At 59.0% G+C, this 16,835-nt stretch overlaps 2 protein-coding genes across 3 annotated transcripts; one reads left to right on the forward strand and one right to left on the reverse strand.

The window, feature by feature from the left end:
* Positions 1–1,193: 1,193 nt before the first annotated feature.
* On the reverse strand, positions 1,194–9,937 carry OTOP2 (otopetrin 2). Its single transcript, XM_039859472.1, has 7 exons — positions 9,090–9,937; positions 8,512–8,857; positions 7,802–7,938; positions 6,500–6,558; positions 5,896–6,017; positions 3,400–4,271; positions 1,194–1,454 (listed from the first exon to the last, which is right to left on the reverse strand). Exons 2-7 carry the CDS (start codon positions 8,822–8,824, stop codon positions 1,284–1,286), a joined length of 1,674 nt encoding a protein of 557 aa, XP_039715406.1. The 5' UTR covers positions 8,825–8,857; positions 9,090–9,937; the 3' UTR covers positions 1,194–1,283.
* USH1G (USH1 protein network component sans) lies at positions 9,907–16,304 on the forward strand. Of its 2 annotated transcripts, XM_039859473.1 has the most exons (3): positions 9,907–10,422; positions 12,583–13,800; positions 14,587–16,304. In XM_039859473.1, exons 1-3 carry the CDS (start codon positions 10,259–10,261, stop codon positions 14,588–14,590), a joined length of 1,386 nt encoding a protein of 461 aa, XP_039715407.1. In that variant the 5' UTR covers positions 9,907–10,258; the 3' UTR covers positions 14,591–16,304. The 2 variants fall into 2 exon arrangements, with proteins under 2 accessions (XP_039715407.1, XP_039715408.1); XM_039859474.1 differs by lacking the exon at positions 14,587–16,304 and having other exon boundaries at positions 12,583–13,804.
* Positions 16,305–16,835: the final 531 nt, after the last annotated feature.

Here is a 16,835-nt window from a genome sequence, read left to right on the forward strand (position 1 = left end):
GTTTCTAAGTCAAACAGTGAACTTGGGGCAGAAGAGACCCCATTCAGATAGGGCAGGAAGTGGGTAGGGTGGGCAGCTGCCGCCTTCGGCCCTCCCGGGCTCCTCCTGCGTCTCTGAGATCCTCCCATGTCATTGTGCCAGCCCCGGAGCCCTAGTGCTGCTGCTCCCAAGCTCTCCTCCCACCCCGGCCCCACCTCAGTCCCCACCCTGGCCTGTCTCTCCTTCACCTGACTCTGCCCGCCACCCATTCTGCCTCTTCTAGCTGTTGAGCTGCCTTTTCTATCACCTTCTGTTCCATCTGATGTTTCAGTCTCGTTGCTGAGTCCATCTCTATACCTTTTGTAGAGGGGTCTCAGGGACCGCCGGGGACGGCGGGTGGTGGGGAAGATGAGACCCAAGGGATGAGGATCTGCATCCCTAACTCCTCTTAAACTAGAACAGCCCCGTTTATGTTATAAACTCGGATTCTTGAAATATTTTATTTGCGGGGGGGGAAAAAAAAAGGTTCTGCTGTTTGAAAATTATTATGCTGAGTAGAAAGGCTCTGGCTCTCTTGAGCTGTGTGACTCGGGCACGTCACTTTCCCTCCGTGGGCCTCCGTTTCTGTCTTTGTAAAGTGGTAGTTGGACTAGGTCAGCCCTTCCTAACCTTTCCTGTGTCATGGAACACATAAAAAATGTATATGTCACTTGAGGATAAAGGGAAGAGGAAGGTGGAAGCTTGGGTACTTTGCCCAGCTCCTCCCAGCCACCCAGGCATTAGCCTGTAACTGGTTTGGAACTCAGACTTGGCTCACCCACTGAAAAGCTCGAGACCTGAAAATCTCCAGGGGCCCTTCCAGTTGCCACCCCCGAGATCCTCTTTTGTGATCATCTTAGATGGTGAGGCTGAGACAGGAAGTGGGGGACAGGGACAAACTGCAGGTTTATTGGTTCTCAGCCCCAGGCAGCAGCACCGGCCAGGTCACAGGGCTGGGATTAGGGGTGGAGCTGGAGCCACCGACACTTCCAGATCCTGCCTGGTCCTAGAAATGCTGCAGGGAGTGGCCTCCCTTTCCCATAGCCCCATGCTCCAGTGTCATCCTGGGGTGGATGGGCATGGCCTGATTGTGATTTAAAAACACATGCCGGAAAATAAAACTTTTGTGAAAATGCCACTCTGGGGCCAGGAGGAAAAGGGTGGGAATGAGGCACGCTGACTGCCAGCCTGGGGTTCATTCTCAAGGGGCTCTGGGTGGGTGCATGAGCCGAGTCCCCTGCCTCTCCGCATCTCTTTTAGGGGCTTCAGGACAGCACGTAGACCTCCAGCAGGCTGGAGACGGCGTGCATGCGGTAGAAGATGCCGAAAGGCAGGCAGATGTTGACGATGGCCGCCCAGAGGGAATAGCCGTAGAAGTCCACCTCCACCTTGTTGCTGAAGTGAGGGCGGGCCCCGAAGGCGGGCATGATCCACAGCTGCGGGAGAGAGGGCACATCAGGGCCTGGCGCAGACTGGGCTTTGCTGCAGGTCTCAGCCCTCTAATTTGGTGGACAGCAAGGGCTGGGCGTTGCTGAGTGGGGTCCCCTGCATTTTGGGCAGGGACTGGCACTCACTAAGGAGTTCAGGAAATGTGTCCAACCGAATTTGTCAATCTCCAGGCCAGGGCTACCCCCGTGATCGCATCTTCTAGCCTCCGTACGGCCCGCGTGTGGGATGGGGAAAGCACGCTAGGCTTCAACAGATGACGTGAGAGTTTGGTACAAATGGCTAAATCAGCAGCTCTCTCCTCGTAAGATATATGTAGGGTGGTGGCAGAATCACACAGGCCCAGGGCGGGGGCTTCAGGACCCAGTGGAAGGGTACCCCACCCCAGCCCGCTATGAGGTCTGGGAAGAGGTTGAAGCTAGAATCTTGCTCGTCTCTGGATGTGAATTCAAAAGGTTCTGGTGTGGAGTATGCGGCCCCATCCTCCTCGCCCCTAATTAACTGCATCCCTGGGCACATCACAGCTCCTCTCTGAGCCTGTTTGTGTTCTATACAACAGGGGTCCCCGACCCCCAGGCCACAGACCGATCCATGGCCTGTTAGGAACTGGGCTGCGCAGCAGCAGGTGAGTGGCAGGCGAGCGAGCTTGAAGCTTCTTCTCTATTTGCAGACGCTCCCCAGCGCTAGCATCACCGCCTCAGCTCCGCCTCAGATCACGGGGCATTAGAGTCTCAGAGGAGCACTGGTCCCTGGTGCCAAAAAGGTTGGGGACCGCTGCATACAATAAAGAATTTGGAGAGGGTACGTGGAGCAAAAACAGGCTCCCCAAAGGTGACTTCCACCCTGTGGGTAGGGTGGGCGGGAGGTGAAGGCAGAGCCAGCTGTAGAGCTGGCTCAGGATATGAAGTTTTGCACCTTATTGCTTCCACTGGTAGGTCAGAGATTGCTATCACTTTTTTTTTTTTTTTTTTACAGGCCACCTGTAGGGTGGGCAATATGTACAGTGGGGCTTCACCAACAAAGTGCCTCAGGGTGGATGGTCAGTGTATTTCATGTATACGACACTGGGGTGAAATTCTCTTTGGAGATGTGTTTTGTATTAGATATACATACCCACATGAGGCTGTTTCTATAGTATGAGTATTTTTCTATTGGAGCTTATAGCTAAAAGAACTGGTTTTATATCGAGCGAAATTTCTTTGGAGGTGTTTTCTCTCTCTGGCATGTACTCCCGCGGGTACATGTTCCTGTATTACAGATTTCCTCCTGGGGATTATATCTATACTGGGACGTTTCTCTGTTGGGTTGTGGTTACATTAGGAGCGTTTCTCCATTAGGGTGCACCTCCGTGAAGAGCATGTCCATCCATGGCATATATTTGTGTTGGGTGAAGTCTGCTGCTATACAGAGGTGTTCTTTTAGCCGGGGGCTTGGCTGAATCACTGCGGAGGGGGCAGCTGTTGTGGGTGCCCCCCTTCCCGGCCAGCCCACCACTGTACTCTGCTAACCGCTCACACTTACACTGGTCTCTGCTACTTCCTGACGCTGCTCCAATTATTCTAAGAAGCAGGCTGGTCACAAGTTCCCAGGAGCAGTCACACCTCCCAGCTGGGGGTGAGGGCCCCCGCCCTCCACATCAGTTCTCACGGCTCCCTCTCACCTCCGCCCAGCCCCCATGTCAGCCTTCCCCGGGACCCCTTTAGCTCCGGCTGCTGCCGAGATGCCAGTACATTGGGGTTTCAGTCTCTGTGTGCCCTGAGATGCTGTTTGCCTGGGGGCTGCATCTGATCCTCTCTGAGCCTACTCTTTCTCTAGAGAGCCGTAAGATTCTCCAGTAGGCTGGAGACAAGACAGAGAAGGCCAAGGGAAAAAACCCAAAAGAGCCTCCTGGCCTTCTTTTCGGCCCAGCCCACCCCCAGGCCCCCAGTTACTCACGATGATGTTGCATAAGAGAAGAAACAGAGAAATATCTTTCAGGCACCGGCTTCTCCAGTGGCCTCTGGAAGTCACGATGATGGCCACTGCTTCCTGAGGGCCTGCGGGGCTGGGTCCAACCAGCCGAGGGGCAGGCGGACAGGAGGGCAAGGTGTGGAGGGCATCCAGGTTGGCAAAGGTGAGGCTGGGCTCCTTGGGAGGGCTTCTGTGAGGCTCAGCCCCCGGTGGGCCCCGGTGGAGGCTCTCGATAATGAAAACATTCTGGAAGGTGTGCTGGGCAATCATGAGCAGAGCATGGGCCAGGTTGAGCCCCCCGAGCAGGTCCCTGGGCATGCCCACCACCACAGCCACGATAGAGTAGTAGGAGATGGCATACTGGCCCAGGGCGGCACCCATCAGCAGGGCCACGTCCAGGGTTCGCGTGGGGTTCTTATGGTGATCCATGGCCCGGCGGTCAAAACGGTAGATGATCGAGCCGCTCAGGCTGACCAAGGTCATGAGCCCCAGACACACAATGTTGAAACTGTAGTAGATGACCAGGGCCTGCTGCATGTGGCCCCCCTCTCCACTCACTTGGACCTCATAGATGATGAAGACGGCCAGCCCCACCACAAGGAGCATCAGGCCCAGGATCGGGCCGGCAAAGAATGTCTCCCGGAAGAGGCCGACCTGGGATGGAGTGTGGCCGTGGCCACGGGTAGAGGAGGCCAGCAGCCTGCCCACGTTCTTCCACATGACGTAGAGCATGGTGGAGGCGAAGAGGCTGTACTCGATGTTGAAGGGGTACAGGTAGAAGTAACCCTGCTGGAAGATCTGGCAGATGGCCGTGGCGCAGGGGCAGTCTCCTCCAAGCCCGCTGGCCACGCGCTCCGCTGTGGGGAGAGGGGCACAGAGCCACACTGCCCCCCCACCTTCCTGGACACGCCCGCTCCCAAGCGCTTCACCCCGGGACCGGGACCTTTGCGAGGGCAGGGTCTCCATCTGCCACATTCACCACCGTATCCCGCACGCCTACACAGGCACATTCATTCTTGCCATAGTATTTACTGAGCACCCACTGTGTGCCAGGGACTGTGGGACACATCAGTAAACAATAGCCAGTGCTCAATAATAACAATAAGAATAGTAATAATAAAACCGAGCCTCAGAACTGTCACTTTATCCCATTCTATTCTTTCAGGAAAACACTGCCAATCGGTCCCCACCAGCAATGACCCCCGGCTCCCCGAGATAGGCGAGGTTCTGGTCCTGATAGGTGGCCCTCCCGGGAACCTCTCAAGTTCCAGCTTCCTCTAAGCTCCCCGCAGCATCTGACTCAGCCCGGAAAGCAAGCCGCTGTGCCGGGGTCTGGACCACAACCTCCCATTACTTCTGTTCACACCGCACCGTGAGGAGTCTAGTCCGGCGCCCGGACTGCGCTTCGTAGGGTGTCTTGGGCCCTGGCAAACATCTCTGTTGATCTCCAGAACTATCCCAGCTGGTTTTACAGATGGAGAAACTGAGGCCCCCCTGAGGTACAGTGGCTTGTGATGGCAGAGCTAACTCAAGCGATCTGACTCTGAACCCCGGGATGGGTAGCTCTCCAGTGTGCCTCTCTGCACCCACGCAGCCCCTGCGGTTCAGTTGGCTGCCTGCCCAGGTTGGTTTTAACCATCCTCAGGAACCCTCTGTGCGTGAAAGGTAGCCCTTTGTCTGTCCTGCTGGGCTGGGGTCTCCCGGAGGGCTGGGCCTGTGCTTTTCATTCCCAGACACTCCCGTACTGGGTGTGTGCATGTGTCTTCAGGCGAAGTTCAGATGGACTTAGTCATCTAGTCTGGTCCTGAGGAGGGGGCGCCAGAGAAGTCCAAAGAACTAGGACCAGGGGACTGGGGACCCCGTTCTTCCTCGGTATAGCTTATTGGTTAAAAGCAAAAATGGATCTGAACACTGATTCTCCAACCTTAAGCTCTGTGACCTTGGGCAAGCTACATAACCTTGCTATGCCTTAATTTCTTCACCTGTAAAATGGGCATAATAATATGACCCATCCCACAGGGAAGTTGTGAGGATTAAGTAAGATAGAGGGTTTAAGACACTTAGCACAGCGTCTGACATATAGAGCTCAGTAGATTGTCACCATCGTCACTGTGATTATTATTTTTAGCTTCTTGCCGGGCTCTCTGTCTGACCCCATGGTTCCACCACTGAGCCTCCCTGCCTCCCTTTCCCTCTCTCCAGTCCGATCACCCTTGGCCTTTTGTCCTGGAGCCCAAAACCCTTCATCAGTGGAATTGAGACCTAGACAACGGGGCCAAGGCTGCACCCCCCAGGATGAGAAGGTGCCCCTGATGCTCCCCTTCCTGAGTCACCTACACCTATATGCCAGAGTCAGAGCCCGGAGCAGGAGGGGGCACTCCTCTCTTGTGAGGACGCGGGAGACCGACTCTACAAGTGCACGAAGCGCCCAGCCCGAGGCCTGGGAGTCCCCGGGCCAGGGTTCCCTGAAGTGGCACTCACGGTCAGGAGCGAGGCGGGAGTGGCTGGCGTTGCTGTGGGAGTGTGCCTGGTGCACGGATTCATCCACCACGGCTGCCATCCAGATGGCCAGGTTGGTGGTGAGTGTGAACATGAGGCCACACCTGTTGGGGGAGGGAGAGCAGAGAGGCCGGTCAGAGTCTTTGGCTCATTCTGGGTCTCTGGCGAGGTGGAGAGAGGGCTGGCGGGCTACACTGGGAGACGGTGTCGAGAAACAAGAAAACAGTCAGGCCCCTGTGTGAACAGGAAGCTGAGTTTGGAGGGAGCACAGCCTGGCGGAGATGCCACCCGAGAGAGGGCCGGGGGCTGTCCTGAGACTCAGGCCAGTGCCGTTCCTTCTCCTAGAAGAAAGGATGTATGGTGCACTACACAACCCATCCCACCAAAGCGAACATGTACACACACACACACACATCACAGTGCACGGCGATGAAAATCAGGCTGACAAAGCCAGGGGGCTTTGGTTGAAACCCACCCGAGGGGCGAAAAGAGGCCTCAGGCCCCAGGTTGGAAAACCCTCATCTCTCATGCAAGGTGAGTGCTGGCACCCTCAGCATGGCCACCGAGCTGTGGACCGGGCACTCACCGAGTCAGATCCAGGTGGATGTGAATACAGTCTTTAGCAGAGACCCAGAGAAAGTAAGTCTGTGTTGAGAGAGTGATGAGGTCATTTTCTGGGCGGGACAAACAGATCAACTCCAGAGTGCCCATGTCCACACCCAGCATTAAGTTCCCTCTACCTCAAGCTCCTTCATACTGAGTTATAAAGTTTATTTCAGCTTTGTGAAATGAGGTCAGGAGCTTTCTCTCTCTTCTAGGGAACAGTCCATATAAAATAGCACTCTACTCTTTACCTATTTGCATAATGTCATCTGTAAAACTCTCTGATCTTGCTGTTTGTGTTTTGCAGGATGGAGGTCAAGTAGAGTTTTGACTGTCTGCTTATGTGTTTCTGGGAGCAAGGCCAGCCTCAGGCTAGGTCTTGTCCAAGGTAGAAAGAATCTCTGGTGACTTCTCACCTCCCCTTGGCAACGTCCTCTGCCCCATGCTCATCCTCTGTTGCCCTGCAAATCCTCCCTCTCACCTAACTGCCAACAAATCCTTGCTACGTGGGGGTATCTGTATTTTCATTTTACCTGAGTATTCCTCAAACCCATAAAATGTAAAAGACTAAAACCATATAAATGCCCATAAATGTGTTGAATTGTGGAAACCGGCCACAGAGGAAGGGAAGGGAACCACGCATGTGGTCATTCTGGTCACAATCCAGGGTGGGGCCTATTTCGGTCCCATGTAAGACCAGTCCTGCCTCAGCTCAGTCAGAAGATCTTTCAAAGAGCTGTTTATGCAATCTCTCTCTCTCTCTCTCTTTCTCTCTCTCTCTCTCTCTCTCTCTCTCTCTCTCTTCTCTCCCCCACCCCATATATTTGAACTTTTTTGAAAAACCTCAGGTACAGAATACCTTATTTCCTAAGCAAATACAAAATATAGGGGACATGGCTGAGGCCAAACTGGCCATGCCCACAGAAGGACCAGGGGCTGAGACCGATGCCTCCTATGGGCACCCAAGGAGATCAGGCCAGGTTCTAGGAGATGGGGTGGCTGCCACAACTCACACCTCTTATATTAACTAGACCCTCCCCCAGACTCCAGGCACTGCTCAGGTTGAAATGAAATCACAGGGCCTCTAAGTAGGCACCCACATTTGGATATTACGTCATTGCCAAGTACTTCCGGATGTATGGGCTCGTATGGTCCCCGCTACACACCTATCGCCAGCTTATGTGATTGCTCAGGGTAGAAAAGAAGTGGAGCTCAGGTGTCCTGACCCCAGGCCAGGTGTTGGCTCCTTTCTACCACATTCAGGACACTCCTCCCACCCACCCACCTGGACGATGACAAACACGGCCTGGGTGAGAGGGTGTAGGATCTTGATGGCCGACTGGCACTCAAAGAAACTGGAGTAGTAGCCGGTCTTGAAGACATCCATGACCAGAGTGCACATCCCAAACAGCACCAGCCCACCTGGGAATGGGGGGCAGGGGTAGGTCAGAGAAGCAGGGAGAAGGCTCATAGATCTGAGGCTGGATGGCTAGATGAGTGGTTGGTTGGATGGATGGGTGGACGGATGGATGGATGGATGGATGGATGGACGGGTGGACAGGTGGAGAGATAGATAGATAGGTGTATAGGTGAGTAGATGGACTGAAGGATGAATGGGTGGATGGAAGGATGAGTGTATAATTGAGTGAGTGGACAGATGTCCCACCGAGCCCTCATCTCTTTGGGGCTGCATAGATAAGGGAAAGGGCCCTAGATGGGGCCTTTCAGCTGCGGCTGTCACGTTTTCTGCTCGTCAGCAGAGGCTTTTCCCCATAACCACCTTTTCCCTATCTTTAGACGGGGCAAAGAAGTTCGCCCTCATCCCTCCTCCCTCCTCCGGGACCTTCTCTCTTCCTCCTCTTCCGCTGCAGCCTGCCTGTCCTGCCAGGGGAACTTCTACCTCTTCCTCGATGTGACGCCACAGTTCCTCGGGGACCCCCGGCCTCCGGCTCTCCGCCTGACCTCCCCCACCGCGGCCCCCACTCTCCGTGGCACCTCGGAGCCAGATGGGGCCGGCGTGCTTGTCCCGGTAGGGGACGGCGTCGGGGCAGCGCACGGTGCGCAGGAGGTAGAAGAGGATCCATAGAGTCGCCAGCAGCATCATGGCGGTGAGCAGCGCGAACACGTCGGTGTCGTACACCGCCACCTTGTTGAAGGCGCCGCCGCTGATGAGCGTGCACGCGAGGAGCAGCACGTTCACGGCCAGCAGCACGGACAGCAGGCGGCCGCCCTTCTTCCACGCCTCGCGGGGGCCTGTCCGCGGGGCCGGCGGGCTCTCCTTGGGGCCGGAGGCCGGCTCCTCGGACATGGCAGGGACGACTGGAGGAGGTTGCAGAGGTCACTGTGGGGGAGGAGCGGACGGGACCCCAGGTTCATTCCCCCGTCGGATCCCTAGATTTTGGGGACGGGGAGTCCCTAACCCGGAGGATGGGGGCTGCGGGTGATGGAAGCAGCGCTGAGAATGGGGAAGAGAAAAGCTGCGCCTGACGGTTTCGCGCGGCAGCGGCCGGGTCAGACTCCGTCCAAGGTCCCCACTCCCCATACCCGTCGGCCCTGTGGCCTGGGGCACCCACCTGGCTGGGCCGCGAGCCCGCGCTGACTGGGGGGTCAAAGGGCGGCGAGCGTCTCCTCTCTCCCGCGCCGGGCTCCACGGGCGCTTTACAGCGGGGAGGGCAGGACGATTTACAGCCGCGGGAGCCCAGCTCCATAAACCTCGCAGTCCCGCTCACATGATCCATCTTTTCTGCAAGCTGAATTTAGGGAAGGGCGCGCAGGAGCCACATAAGGTGAGATTTACATTTACCCATTAAAAGGCGCCCCCTCCCCCGCCGCCCCGTCACCTCGGCGGGGCCAGGCTCCCCTCACTGCGGCACCCCGCAATCCCGGCCTCGAGGAGCCCCAAGAATTGATTCTCAGTAGACGCCTCAAGGGCCCGCAGACACCCCGACGCCCTCCCAGCCCCAGCGCGCCCTGTACCTTTGTGCTCCTCAGTTGTCGGCCTAAGATCCGGACCCTCGTGCCCCGACCCCCGCACAGTGGTCGAAGATCCCTCTTCCTCTACCCCTACCCCCGGTCCCGCTCGGCTGGATGCGGTGAAGTCGGGCGTGGGGACGAAGTTCCCCACGGAGTCCGCGCCTGGTCTCCCGGCGCCCCCTGCTGGAGCATCGCATGCCGACGCCGCGGGAACGGGCGGCGACTAGGACCGCCGGGTCCCACTCGCCGATTATCCGGCGGTCGCTCCTAACACCCCTCTTATGCCCACTGTCCTAGGGGTCAGGACTGTCCTCAGACACCGCTCCCCAGCCCTCGGCCCGTTCCCTTGACGGGCGGGGACATCGTGAGCCGCAGCGCCGGGGCTTTAGTGAGGACAGACCTCGGACTGTCCCTAGACTGGTCCTCTCGGGGCGGAGCGCTGGGGTGGGCACTTTGGGAGAGAGGGCAAGGCCTCGCGCAGGGCGCCCCTCTGCTCTCGGGAGCAGGGTGTTTAGGACCCAGGGGCAGCCCCGGGGCGGCTCCCGGGGCCGCAGGAGATCCTCCCCCTCCCGCCGGGTGAGCGGCTCAGATGTCGGGGTAGCAGCGGCTCTGGCGCTCCGCACCCTCCGTCTGCGGCAGCCGGGGCTGGCGGCCCCGGCTCCTGCCCGGCCCCCTCCCCCAACCCCATGCCTCAGTCCTAACCTCTCCGCCCTCCCGCGCGGGGGGCCTTTCGCCGTGCCCCCTGCCCGCCGCGTCCAAGTGGGACACCATGAACGACCAGTATCACCGGGCGGCCCGGGACGGCTACCTGGAACTCCTCAAGGAGGCCACTCGGAAGGAGCTGAACGCCCCCGACGAGGATGGCATGACCCCCACCCTCTGGGCCGCCTACCACGGCAACCTGGAGTCGCTGCGCCTCATCGTGAGCAGAGGGTGAGTACCCACCCCCAGCCCCGCCAGGGGCGGGAGACAAGTCTCAACACAGCCCCAGGCCCCTGAGACCCTCCCCCAGGCTCCAGGCACCCTCTCTTGAGCCACTCCCTTCCCCAGCGACAGACCCTAAGGTGGGAACTTGGGACCTGGCAGTCGTGGGAGGGAGGAGAGACATAAGCTGAAGCGTGTGACACTTGTGACCTGGACATAGGGCTAGGAGAGGAGGACTAGGATTTGGGGGTTCACGATTGTGGGAGAGGCTGCAGAGTGGGGGGAAAGTGGAAGAGGTTTCCTGGGTGGGCGGCACCTGGAAGCAAGAGCGAGGGGCATAGTGAGAATGGGAGACAAAGTGCAGAAGCCTCAGGTGGGTCAGGGTGGGGCTACGAAGGGGCACCCCCTCACTACCTGGCCAGGCCTGGGATCCGAGGGCCCTCCCAGCAGCGCCCACACCCCGCAGGCCGGGGCTCACGTGCTCTCTCCCTGCCCCTTGCTGGGATTTGTGGGCACTGGCTGCAGTACCAAATGCCAAATGTCACTCGGTTCAGCCACCCCAAGACTCCATCTGTGCCCCTCCCCCTCCCAACCGCTCCCTCCTCCTCCCTTCCTCTGAGGGGAAGGGTGGGCTGCAGTCCAGGTGGTGGGCCAGGGAAGCAAGGTAGCAGGGTCCAATGCCACTGTAGGGGGGCTCCCTGGGGCTGAATGACACTGTGGACAACTTCCTCGCCTACTAGCAGTTTAAAAAGAAAAGTCAGGTTGAACTGGACACCAGGGAGGCCTGGGCAGAGAAAAGGAGTGAGAGATGCCCCAAGAGGCTCAACAGGTGCATCTCAGGTACTGGGAGGTCATGGTGGAGGGGCAGGGGTCCAGCTGGTCCTGGTACCAGGTGCTGGCCTGTGGCCTGAGCGTGTGGTGAATGGGGGAACATCCCCCCCACCCTCTCTCTGTGGCTGTTCCTGGGGACTAGCAGCAAGTGGGAGCAGCCCCTAAGGCCAGGCAGCTGAGCCCAGTTCCAAGAGGCCAAGACTGGCCCCTCCCCACACCAAGAGGGCACACAGCGACCCTGCCTCCTGTCTCCACTCTCTCAGAGAGACGCATGGGAGCGGAAGAGGGTGCCCCCTTGGTTCAGCAAACGCCACAACTCCCAAAGAGGGTGAGAGTTGGTGTCTGATGGGGTGTGGACCCGATGCCAAGCAGCACCTCCCCACATTGTCCCTCAGGACTTGGTGACTAGTAGAGGAAGTGAGGAGGAGGTCGTTCAGGGAGCTGTAATGACAAAGGCGTGATTCTTTCTCCAGCACTGCGGGGTGGCCTTGTGGCCTCATTAGCTTGAGGCAGAGGAGCTGAGTTAGGCCTCTGAGGGCGGGCAGAGCTTGGAGGGGCCAGCAGAAGCGTGCCTGAGGGGAGTACAGTCTGTTGTGGAGGGTGTTGGGGGGGCTGGCTGGGTCCCCTGGACAGGCCCAAGCCAGCTTGCCTCACAGAGCCCCCAAAGGTGGGGCAGCCGGGGGAGGGGAGAGCTCCTGGGCCCAGGTGGCAGACTTCTCTCCTCCTCCTCTCTAGTCCTGGCTGCCCCCATGCTCCCCTCCTGGCCCAGGCCAAGACCCGACACCTGCTCTCACACGCAGGCTTGCCAGGCCTGGCCCCGCTCCCTGCAGACATAGCCGTGCCTGCCACCACGCAGGTACGCACCCTCCAGCACTCACCCAGGGCTCAAGCCCAGCGCACACCACCCTCTCTTCCTCTCCTACCACCGCTCCTGCACACGCATTCACGCTCACTATCATGCCTACGTAGACCCAGGGTCGGCCCTGGCCCATCACCTCTCTGGGCCAGCTCCCCACTGGGCTCCATGAATAATTCACTCCTTTCTCTCTGAGCATCAAATATTTATCCCCTGAGATTCCCAGCCCTCAGTTCTCGTGGGGAAGGCCCCGCCCTGGCCCCGCCTTCTCTGTCGCCCCACCCACTGCCTGTCCAGGCTCACTCTGTCCTTCTCTCAGCTCAGGGCTGTGTGTCCCCTGGGGTCAGAGGAGAGATCTCAGGTCCTTAGCCCCTCTGGTGTGCCGGAACCAGGCTAAGAGCTCTCCACACCCGCAGCCATTTCCGACTGCCTTCCAGAGCTGACAATGGCTCATCATCCCTCTCCATGTGTCCTCCTCGCAGGGGTGACCCTGATAAGTGTGACATCTGGGGCAACACACCCCTGCACCTGGCAGCTTCCAATGGCCACCTGCACTGCCTCTCCTTCCTGGTGTCCTTCGGGGCCAACATCTGGTGCCTGGACAACGACTACCACACGCCGCTGGACATGGCCGCCATGAAGGGCCACATGGAGTGCGTGCGCTACCTGGACTCCATCGCGGCCAAGCAGAGCAGCCTCAACCCCAAGCTGGTGGGCAAGCTGAAGGACAAGGCCTTCCGCGAGGCGGAGCGGCGCATCCGCGAGTGCGCCAAGATGCAGCGCAAGCACCATGAGCGCATGGAGCGGCGCTACCGGCGCGAGATGGCCGAGCGCTCCGACACGCTCAGCTTCTCCAGCCTCACATCCAGCACCCTGAGCCGCCGGCTGCAGCACTTGGCACTGGGCAGCCACCTGCCCTACTCGCAAGCCACGCTGCACGGCACCAACAGGGGCAAGACCAAGATCCAGCGGAAGCTGGAGCGGCGCAAACAGGGCGGCGAGGGCACCTTCAAGATCTCCGAGGACGGACGCAAGAGCGTGCGCTCGCTCTCGGGCCTGCAGCTGGGCAGCGACGTGATGTTCGTGCGCCAAGGCACCTACGCCAACCCCAAGGAGTGGGGCCGCTCCCCACTCCGGGACATGTTCCTCTCCGACGAGGACAGCGTCTCTCGTGCCACACTGGCGGCTGAGCCTGCCCACTCGGAGGTCAGCACCGACTCGGGCCACGACTCCCTGTTTACCCGCCCGGGCCTGGGCACCATGGTGTTCCGCAGGAACTACCTGAGCAGCGGGCTGCACGGGCTGGGCCGCGAAGACGCGGCGCTGGACGGCGCGGGCACACCGCGGGCTCGGCTGCAGAGCTCCCCCAGCCTGGACGATGACAGCCTGGGCAGTGCCAACAGCCTGCAGGAGCCCAGCTGCGGGGAGGAGCTGCCCTGGGACGAGCTGGACTTGGGCCTGGATGAGGACCTGGAGCCTGAGACGAGCCCATTGGAGACCTTCCTGGCCTCCCTGCACATGGAGGACTTCACCTCCCTCCTGCGGCAGGAGAAGATTGACCTGGAGGCATTGATGCTGTGCTCCGACCTCGACCTCCGCAGTATCAGCGTCCCCCTGGGACCCCGAAAGAAGATCATGGGGGCCGTCCGGAGGCGGAGGCAGGCCCTGGAGCGCCCACCAGCCCTGGAAGACACAGAGCTGTGAGTGCCTTAACCCTGGGGCCATGGGAAGATAGGCGTTGGAAGGAGGGAGGATCTGCCTTTCCAGGAAGGAGGGGGATCATACCCTATTTCATAAAGTCGAATTTACCACCAATTACAAGAGGCCCCACTTAGTTTCTTTATCCCAGTTCACAAAAAGAAGCTGCCCATTTCATGATGACACAAGGTTTTCTTATCACAGTGAATGTAAAATGCACCTTGATTTTGGACATATCGAAATGTGGAAAAATGGGTGTCTTAGCCTGGATGAGACACAGCGGTCATAGTAATCACGGCCGCTGGAGATGCCCTCCCCAACTGCCACGCACAGGGGCCACATCACCCCCATTTTCCAGGCAAGCAAGTGGAGACTCACAAGCTGGGCTCGATCCCTCGTGTGCGTGTGGCTCTAAAGCCTAAGGATGAGGTGACTCCCATAGGAGGGCTGAGTCACCACGTTCAAAAAGCCATCATGGGGAGCTTGAGGCTATTGCCACACTGGCTGGACTGTGGCCCATCCCTGCCCTGCCCCCTCCCTCATGGCATCCCATAAGCCCTTTCGGTATCTGTGGCCTTTACCCTAAATGTCTGAGCATTTAGGGTAAAGGCCACAGGGGGCGTTTGTGGGGAGGCAATCTGTTTAGAGTCTGGGGGATGGGGAAGACGCCCCATCCCTGACCAATCAGCCTTCCTGGAGAAGGTGAGTTGTCAAAACGGCTGGTCTTGGTTTCAAGTGATGTCTTGAAGGCCCTTATCTGAGGTCTGTTTCTGTCTTTTTCTCTGCAGATAACAGGGGGCTTTTCTCCCCAGACCAAAATGAATTGCAAGTTGCCACAACCCACGGTGGGGCCGTGAGGTCCTCACAGTCGCCAGACCTGCAGCCCCCTGGGCCTCTAGGGGCAAGGACCATGCGGGACGTCTCCCTTGAAAGCTTCCCCACACTCCACAGCAGAGGGTATGGCCTGGAGGCACCCAGAAAGGTCCCAGAGCCCTTGAGCCACCCCCATCTGAGTGACCCTAAAGGACATGTGGATTTGCTGAAGGCCAGAGGAAAGACAGGGGCCACTGGGGCCTCAGGGACTAGACCATGTGCCCATCGCAGCTGCGCGGGGGTGTGTGCGTAAGGGGTGGGCGAGGCCTGTCCCAGGGGCCACTGTCTCCCCCAACCCCTCCTCTGAGGGTCCCATCATCGTGCTCAGGCTGGAGACTTTCTCACTTCCTACATTTTTGTGAAGGGAAGAGTTTGGGCTGCCTCCCCTCCCCACCATGTACCCCAGAAAGGAGGTCCCGGCTAGACTCTTCAGCCAAATGCCCTGACTTTAGTCCCCACCCCTGCCCCTAGCATGGCCAGCCTCCTTCTCCTGCTCCCACTGGCCATGCTGGGGAGTTGGAGTGCCAGGCTGCAGTGTGTGTGTGGGGGTGACTTCCCAGCTCACCCTGGGGTGGGGCCCAGCCTGACTCCGCCCTCCCCACCCTGACCTCTGCCAACCTCCCTCTCCTTGGATGCGTAGCCTGCCGCCCCCCTACCCCCCGGGACTCCAGGGGGTCAGGGCAATAGACGCAAGGTGCCAGAGCAACTGGCTGCAGTATTATGGCCCCTAGGCCCAGCGGGCATGCTCTGAGCTGCAGAAAGGCATCTGCCAACTGCCTCAGAGTCTTCCAGGCCTGAGACAGGGCGGAGACTGAGCGTGGCAAGATATCCAGCCTAGGGTGGGCAAGTCCTGTAATATAGACCCTGGAGCAGCCTGAGGATGTGGATAATCTAAGCTGCTGGTTGTCCCCAGGTCCCCAGGGCTCTGTGTGCCTGCATTGGGGATCAGTTGTTGGATTTCCCTGGCTGTCATGGTCCTGCATGAATAGTGAGTAAGCGAGAGCTCAGCACATGCACTGCTCTGTAATGATGGTGAGACCAGGAGAAATGCCAGCACCAGAAGGTCCTCAGACATGTGTCCTCACAGCTCTGCAGTCAGATCGAGGTCACAGATGTGGGAGAGTCGCTCAGGAGCCTGCACGCACATGTGTGCACGTACGCACCCCCACACAGATGTGCCCTTCCTCCTTTGTCAACAGTGAATGCCCCATCCCTGACCTTCAGCTTGGGAAGCAGCTTCTGTGGGAGCACTGCCACAGCCCCCCAGCTCCTTCCTGGGCCCCCTTGGCCTGGGCCGGGGAAAGAGAACCCCCAAAGAACACCACAGACCCGACCCCATCTACACACATGCCCAGAGCTGGGGGTCAGATGGAGCTGCTCTGAGCTGCTCGGTCCCACAGACAGGGCTTGGCTGCCCGCCACTGCTGCCCCGAGCCCCCCACCAGTCCTCTCCCTGTTCTCGGGGCCTGAGCCTGGGGCCACCTCCAAGTGCCGACTCGACTTCCTCAGAGCCCCAGGTGCTGCCCTTTCTCTCCTGTTCCCGTGGTACTGCCTCAGCCCCTCCCTGTACCCCCTGTGCTGGGGTGGGGTGGGCTTCCTGGCTCCCACCACCGTATGAAGCACCCCTGCCACAGGCCCATGATCACTTTTGTAGAGTACATTCTGCAACATTGTCATGCCTACGTCTTGTTCTTTAATCGTTGAGGGGTGGGAGAGGGGTGGGGTCAAGAGAGCAAGGGGGTGGGGTGGGAGAGGCTCCTTTTGCGCCTGACAAGATCGTGGTCCTATTCCTTGGAGGGGTCCTGGGATAGATGATTGGGCAGCCCCCCTACCTGGGCCATGAGCCTCCCCTCATCCTTGGGCCTTCACCTGTTCTCTCTGGGCCCAGAATTTGGAGCTGATGGAGAGGGAAGGTTCAGAAGAACTGGGACAGGACAGCCCCCGGCGGCTGAGCGAGGAGGATGGTCCAGGCTCCAGTTTTGTTCCCAGGGCCTGCAGGTGCTGAAGACAGGATGATGCTTTCTCCCTTCCCACTGGGGTCCGTCTGGGCTTCTCCAGACAGGGGCAGAAGCCACACCCCAGCAGGCTGCCATCCATCACCTGGGCCCCATAATCCCTAATCTCAAAGCCAGGCCCACTTCTGGGAGATTTCCAGAGGGGGGGG

The sequence above is a fragment of the Pteropus medius genome, unplaced genomic scaffold (genome assembly GCF_902729225.1).
Source record: "Pteropus medius unplaced genomic scaffold, Ma_sr-lr_union100, whole genome shotgun sequence".
NCBI lineage: Eukaryota > Metazoa > Chordata > Mammalia > Chiroptera > Pteropodidae > Pteropus > Pteropus medius.